This window comes from Eurypyga helias, unplaced genomic scaffold, assembly GCF_000690775.1.
Source record: "Eurypyga helias isolate BGI_N326 unplaced genomic scaffold, ASM69077v1 scaffold35280, whole genome shotgun sequence".
Taxonomy (NCBI): Eukaryota; Metazoa; Chordata; class Aves; order Eurypygiformes; family Eurypygidae; genus Eurypyga; species Eurypyga helias.
In genome coordinates this window covers 4,896-12,135 of record NW_010225842.1, presented here as the reverse complement: position 1 = coordinate 12,135, position 7,240 = coordinate 4,896, and the positions used below count along the sequence as shown (strand labels likewise).

The window sequence follows — 7,240 nt, the reverse complement described above, 5'->3', positions numbered from 1 at the left end:
GGAGCAGTTTCAGTGAGTGTCTTGAGGGCTGGCAGTGACTTGTCTCATATGGACATTAAGTAATTTGCACATGGCTACAGAAGATAGAAGATAAACCTTCATTTAAAGTCATTTGATTTAACCTACAATCATTCCACACAAAGTATAATTTCCATATTTAAATTTAGTATTTTCTCTGATTAGGGGTGACACTTTAAATTGTTGCCACTAGGACTTTCCAGGATAAACTTGAGCTGTTCCACATACAAAATCAATTTGCCTCATTATAGATAAAGCTAAAGAATGACTAATTCACCCTCCAGCACTTATTCATTCAATCCTTGACAGATACTGTATCTGTTACACATCTACCCACACTAGCTGTTTTAAATTTGCTAGTTCAGCCACCCTTCCTGAAGCTCAGCTTGAAAACGGTTTAGAGAAACAACAGGTCTCTGTCAAACCCGTGGCTGTCTCCCTGTCATGTCCCCTGCTTATCCATTGGGTTTATCTCTTTGGACCGGTCCTCATTCCAGCATGCCTCCAAGGATGGGCGGTGACTAATGCTTTAGACAGTGGTGTTTTTAACTCCACTGTAGACACCATCAGCTGGAGGTCAGAAGGAAGATACTCCCAATCTTCATGTTTCACATGAAATCTCAGCCATTCATACTGGCGTCCACACCAGCTTTAATTTCAATTTTAATTTACAGACCCGCGAGAAAAAGACCTTTCCTTCCTGCAAAGCACAGAACATCACCAGTGTGCATGACTTTGGAGAAGTTCCCATCTCCTAGGGACGTGCTGTGTCCTTAAACAAAGTAGAAAACCCATCTCACATCTGGAGCGCTCTGGTCCCACATGGGAGAAGGAATCTGCCCCATGTTACAGAGATGTGCCTCCGGCTCGTCTGCACACGAGGCTCATATTCCTCTTTCCTCACGTGAGAGTGATCTTTCAGCCTTAACCCCCCAGATTTGTCTGGAAAGTCAGATCTGAGCATCTCTGACAACATTTAGCCTCTGACTATTTTTACTTTCTCTCTGATTCCCACTGCCAGTGAGATGCTGTAAAAGAAACTGAAAACACCTCCAGCTTCCTTCTGCTGCTCCCGTCTCAAAACCACACAGCATCCGTCCCCAGAGGCTTGCCAGGAGGCTGGTTTTATGTGTTAATACAAAAGGACACACTCACACACACACATTATCTACGTTTCCTTCTATCAAATGCCTTTTTCTTATCATTTTTAAACCTGCTCTGTGTCTGCCCATCACAGACTAATTTTACATCTTCCTCTTACTTCTTTTTTTTTTTACTTCTTTTTACTTTCTTCCAGGTGAGAAACCATTAGGCTTTCTGGAAGGGGTATGAGAAACTGCATGGCACAAAGACAGCTCTGTAAACCATCCTGGAGAAGAGCTGGCATTTGTGGAAGACACACAGCTGGTGGGGAGCTCCTCTACCCCATCACACTGTCCCACTACCTTTCAAATCTCCTTTTCTTGGAAGAGTTTTCCATCAGGAATTCTTTCGAGCGGCCCAGCTTTCCTTCTAAGATGATCCAGATGTTTTCCTTTGTTTCTGCATCCTCTCTGTCGCTCGTTACTGTGGCAATCTCATAGGCTTTGAAACGTAATTAACACACATGTTAAACAGAAAAGGAAGAGCAGATGGCCAAAAAGATCTCTTCATTTGGCTGTCACTTTGCTTAAAGACTCACTTCCTAATATTTATCACAGCACACTAGAAAGCATTTGCAAAATAAGGATGGAACCAGACTGAAATCAGGAGGACTTTTGACTTCTATGATGTGCCTTGGATTTCATGCAGGGGTAGAGTGCCTGAAAAATGTGAGTACTGCTCGATCGACTGGCAAGAGTAGATGGAGTTGCTCTTGACCAGCTCCCTGCTGTGCTAAGCACTCCCTGTTTAACACAGCCCAAATCCTACAGTTTGTTGTGGCACTGTTCCTGACAGGGATGGTGAGGGTATCCATGTACCCAACAGGATGTGCTCAGATGTTATGGTGGCATGTAAGTACCCAAAATAGCAAGCACAATATTTTTTTTTTTTCCCCCAGGGTTAGAGTGAAATCACACTGAAGTAATGTATTATTGACTCTCCAGAAGAAGAGCACTGCAGTGCAGGAGTTCTTGAGATGCACTTTGCGTATCATCAGTGCAGTTAAGTAACTCGCTCACTTGCTCACCGCATTAGACACCAGTGTAATTACCTTGGACTCGGTGGAATTACCCAGAGCAGATCCAGGCCTATGGGGTGTTAAGCTCAGCTGCCATATCCAGCTCAGATACTTGAGCTAGTAGCCCAGAACACGTTAAGCAGGAAGCTGGAGCAATGTTACTTACCAATCTTCAAGGATTGAACTTACTTTCCACCTCAAAGACTTAAGCCCATTATTTCTAATGAGACCATAACCACGCGTCCTTATGCTTTCTGCTGGACTGAACCTCTGGACATGGGCCTCTCTTAAGTTTCAGCCCAGAATGAGATCTTTTTTCTCCTCATAAATTCTGATTTGTTTCTTTCTTATCACAACATTGCACTTTGGAACTGAATATTACCTTAAGTAATTCAACCCTTAAAGCCTGCAAATACAAATGCCTCTTGCATGGGAACCCTCAGTGCTTGCCAGTATGGTCCTATAGCCTCTGGGGTCACTCAACAAATGCTACCAGTCAACTCCACACTTACCGGTCCGTTCCTTCAATTCCAAAATGTCATTGTTGGCACAAGCCAGTTCCCTTATGAGCTGCCCATCGTCTTCACCTTTAGCCAGCCAACGATCACATTGGAAGCGAAATGTCTTGTCCATGGCAGAGTCATTCACATCAATATATTCCAAATGCCAACCTGGTGCGATTCCTAGTAAAACAACAAAATAAAAAATACATTTTCACATTGCATGGGTAAAGAGATGAGATAGGTCTCCTGAGGAGGATCCTGCTCATGCTAGAAATGATCTATATTTCTTTCATATAACGTCACCAGTGAACACAATGCTGTTCTGATGCCTAAAGCAATGATGATCTCCTCAAGACCATAATCTGATCCCCCTTCTAGACTCAGACCACACTTTTGAGGGACTCGCTGTCTTCTGATCAGATATAAGGATGTTGGAGCACAGTCCCAGAGAAGATAGGTTTCATCATGTGTGGGCAAGGGACCATTGCTTGTCCTTGCCCAGCACTTTGCACAAGACTGGGCTTCTGCCACACCAGTAGCAGCAGCAGTGAGCAGGGAGAGCTGGGGCCAGCATGCCCCCATCAACACACCAACACAGGAACCATCCCAGGAAGACGGCACAACAAACCCTTACAAAAGCCCCAGGGAAATCAGAGCTTTGTGGAACTGTTTGCCAAAGCCAGAAGCATGAAATCTGGAAATCTGAGGGTTTGGAGGTGAAAGTTAATGGAGCGGCTGCTGTCACAGAAACCGCTGCTGAGCCTTCCTTCCATTTTAACATGAAGCCCATAGCTATTGAAGAAGACATAGCAGTGTGTGCAAGGCTTGTGGTGGTCCCTTCACAATCAGGGAGTGCTAGTTGGCCACAAGCTGTAGGGTTTGCTGTCTTTCTCTGGGGCCTGTATTATCCCCAAACCCTTCATATTTGGATTTGAAAGTTAGAAAGTAAATTACAACTTGCTCCTTTGACCGTGCCAGGTAGAACATGCAAGGAAATTGCCCATGCCATGCTGACTTTGCCAAGCAACCAGGGTGAATTAAATAATGCTGTGACTGGACCTGAGCATAGGACAGACTGAAGTGATGGATGGTCTATCAGAAAGCACCAAATCACCTAACTTTTACCTTGGGTCCTTCCGAGGAGACGTAGCTCCCTTTTAGTTTTCTACTTAATTTCTTTTTTTTCTTTCTTTCTTTTTTTCCCTCCTCAGTGACAAAACAACTTGAAAATGAAGAAAAGAGCATGTGGGAACATTTTCTTGATTTCTTTGTTGAAAGAGAAGAAGCCCTTTTTGAGCTTGGGGGGATGGAAGGCTCTGACAGTTCTACTGACAAGTCCTGTTATTAGTCAGAAAAAGAAAGGTTATGTTCACGGTGAGAGACCTCTGCTGACTTATTATTTACATCCCAGGGATACTAAACAGCTCTTGCTCTTCCAAGAACTCACTCCCATGTACCTACTTCCTTAGTTTGCAAATATTAATCTTCTTTAGTTCTGAAAAGAAAATGATAGCACCTTTTTGAGTTATGTCAAGTAGCCACCCTGTTCCTGTAGACTGTGATCCCTCCACACCATGGGTTGGCAGTTCTCTGCCAGCCTCACGGCCATTCCTGTCTGGTGCTTTGTCTTCCTGAACCTTCTTCAGGCTATGAAATTACCTGCTACAAAGCACAGACCTCAACCAAAAACACCACTTGCCCCATAATTTTCAGGGGCACAGAACTGCAGAATCATTGTGGCCGGAAGGAACCTCTGGAGAATGCCTAGTCCAACCCCCTGCTTAGAGCAAGCTCAGCTAAAGCAGGTTTCTCAGGGCTGTGTCCAGTCAGGTTTTGAATATCTCCAGGGGCAGGGACTCCACAACCTCTCTGGGAAACCTGTGCCTGTACACAGGAAAAAGATTTTTCCTTATGTTTAAATGGTATTTCCTGTATTTCGATTCATGCCCATTGCTTGTTGTCACTGGGCACTGGTGAGAAGAGTCTGGCTCCATCTCTCCCCATCAGATACTTGTACACATCACTGAAATCTCCCTGAGCCTTGTCTTCTCCCAGTTGCACAGTCCCAGCTTTCTCATCCTCTCCTCTACAACAGATGCTCCAATTCCTTAATCATTTTTGTGGCCCTTCACTGGACTGGGAGGACAGTGCTGTGTGCCAGTGACAAGACGTGTGCAAATACCAGGGGTGCAGCACCCAGGCAGGGGAGTTGGATGCACTATCCAAACATGCAAGACCTTCTCCAGCAGCTCCAGCAGCAGGACCGAGGTACTAAGCGGGGTTTGGTACCCTTGCCGATCCTCACCAGTTTGCTGCCTCCTGCGCAGGTCTTATCAAGTTCCCCTGGGCTTCCACCACACTCTAAATGGAGCGATTTTCTCTTTGGGGTTGTATAGAAACTTATTCTAAACATGTTGGCAGTGTCAGCCGTTAATCTTTTTGGCAGGCTCATTTCCATTTAAGTTCAGTGAATATCTCTGCAGCATATTCAGGGGGCTGCTCCGCCTCCATCAAAACTTTAGTTAGAACAGTACAGGATGAAAGAAAGAAAACATCCCACCCTTCTCCAGCGAGAGAGATCAATGGCTGCAGAGTGGGATAGAATGAATTGGTGATCTTAGTCCTGTTGCTAACAGGGAACAGCATGACTGGTACAGGTTCAGTGATAAGCACGGTATCAGAAAAGAGACTGAATTAGATGCACAAACCCTCCTCCCTCTTCTCAAGCCTGGTCCCAGCAGCCGCTCACTAGGAGAGCAGCCACAATTACCTATTCTTTTATGACAGGGACAGGTGGGACAGAGCTGATTTTCCAGCATGTGTTGGTGTTGAGGGCAAAGCAAACCCCAAGTACAGTTTTTCCTGGTGTACCATGCTAAAGATACATTTTCCAGCTGTGGGCTATTTTAAAGAGCAAGATCTGGGCTCTGTCAGGGGATAAACACTGAAAAAGAAATACCAACAGGGTATTTTCTTACACCACAAGGTACCTCAAATCAAGGACCTAACTGGTCACTCTTAGAAAAATAGTGATACTGCCCAAAACATCCTCCTGTCTGCTTTAAAGAAAAAATACTTATCTTCCCTCTCACTAGAATCGGTCTTTCCTTTTTCCTGTTTTCATTCCTGATGGTTAACAAAGTAGATTAGGAGATACAGAAGCTGTAGAAGTATCCTATATTGCTTTTCATTTTTCAGGAGAAATAATTCAACGCAGGTGAATGCTGTACAGACGAGGTCCAGAGCAGCACATCTTCCCACCTTGTTCATGTCCCTTGGTGCCAGGAGTAGTGTCACATCAAGGGTTTCACTGACACAGCATTAAACCCCATTTAAAAGCTGGTATAGAAATGGAAGGATTGGCTGGGGGATGGAGAAATTATTCTGCTTTACCAGACAGAGTTGAGCTGGCTTTGCAAGCAGGGGAGCACATCAGTGGAAGGAGAAGAAACTGTGTTTTCAGAACCGCTTTGCAGGTCATAAAACCTGGTTTCAGGATATTACCCTGTTTACTCCTTCTGTTCCTGTGTGGCTGTTGCAGAACAATTGGCTCAGAGGCATTACAGCTCCTAAGAAACAACAGGAAAGGAAACATAACCCCAGAGGAACCAAATCCTCAGCACAAGCAGGTTTATGGTGTGGGCATCAGTGAAGGAGTGAGGAAAAGGAGACAGAAAAGTGGTGTGGATGTATCAGTGTGGAAGGACTTTCCTAGGTTCTGTCCACCTCTCACTGCCTGGCCATGCAGGAGAAACTGGAGGATCTCTGCAGCAATGGCTCATCAGCCTTTTCCTTGGATAATCTTGGATGGTGGATCCTGATCTGCTGTGAAAGTCACCGCTGCTCCATCACTCAACTTTCAGTGCTGGCAGAAGAGCCAGAGCAGATCTGCTTGTGTCCCGTTGGCACCTTGACCAACAGTGCCACAAGAACAAGGGTTCAGGAACAAGTCAACTGCATGAATGCCCTGGGAGCATCATAGACTTTTCTGCAGTGGTCCCCAGTACAAAGCAGGACCACTGCATTTGTCTTCATTATTGCTTTGTGGCAGAAGGGAAGAAATAGCAGATATCTGAGCAATTGCCGCTTGATTATGCAGGTCTCGGGCTTTAAAATAGTTTGGCCACCTCCGTGCCTTTATGGAAGATCCCCTATCACTACAACAAGTGTTCAACAAAAGGTACTTCAATCCAGTCTTGTTTTGCTGCCGTCGAAATCCCCAGCAGCAAACCTGCCCTAATAAAACCCGTGGCTGTGCCACGTAGGCTCCTTAGTGATCCACAGCTGGAAGTGACATTTTTAATAGCGTGCAAAACATTTCAAATGTAATTAGAGGAGGAGAAGAGCTTTGGGGAAAACAGAATCACTTTGCTTGCTTGACTCTGGCAGTTGTATAATTTAGTGTCATGTTTTTTTTTCTTCTCCAAGTGCCCTTATCCAAAAGAGCAGTTTTTTGTCCCATTTATCCTTCTTTCTGAAAGGGCACAAGCTGACAACTGGGTGATGCTGGCCAAGGACTCTCTGTGTACTTCTGCAAGGTCTTCACAGGAACATCTTG

At 45.0% G+C, this 7,240-nt stretch overlaps 1 protein-coding gene across 1 annotated transcript in view; it reads right to left on the bottom strand.

Annotated features, from left to right (window-relative positions):
* Nucleotides 1-2,862, bottom strand: part of LOC104508998 (lipoxygenase homology domain-containing protein 1-like) — a gene marked incomplete at its 5' end in the record, with an annotated part of 6,710 nt that extends 3,848 nt beyond the window's left edge. The window contains 3 exons of the mRNA XM_010150792.1: nt 869-941; nt 1,464-1,602; nt 2,692-2,862. Coding sequence (XP_010149094.1) covers nt 869-941; nt 1,464-1,602; nt 2,692-2,862 — 383 coding nt within the window. The remainder of the gene's footprint in view (nt 1-868; nt 942-1,463; nt 1,603-2,691) is intronic.
* Nucleotides 2,863-7,240: the final 4,378 nt, after the last annotated feature.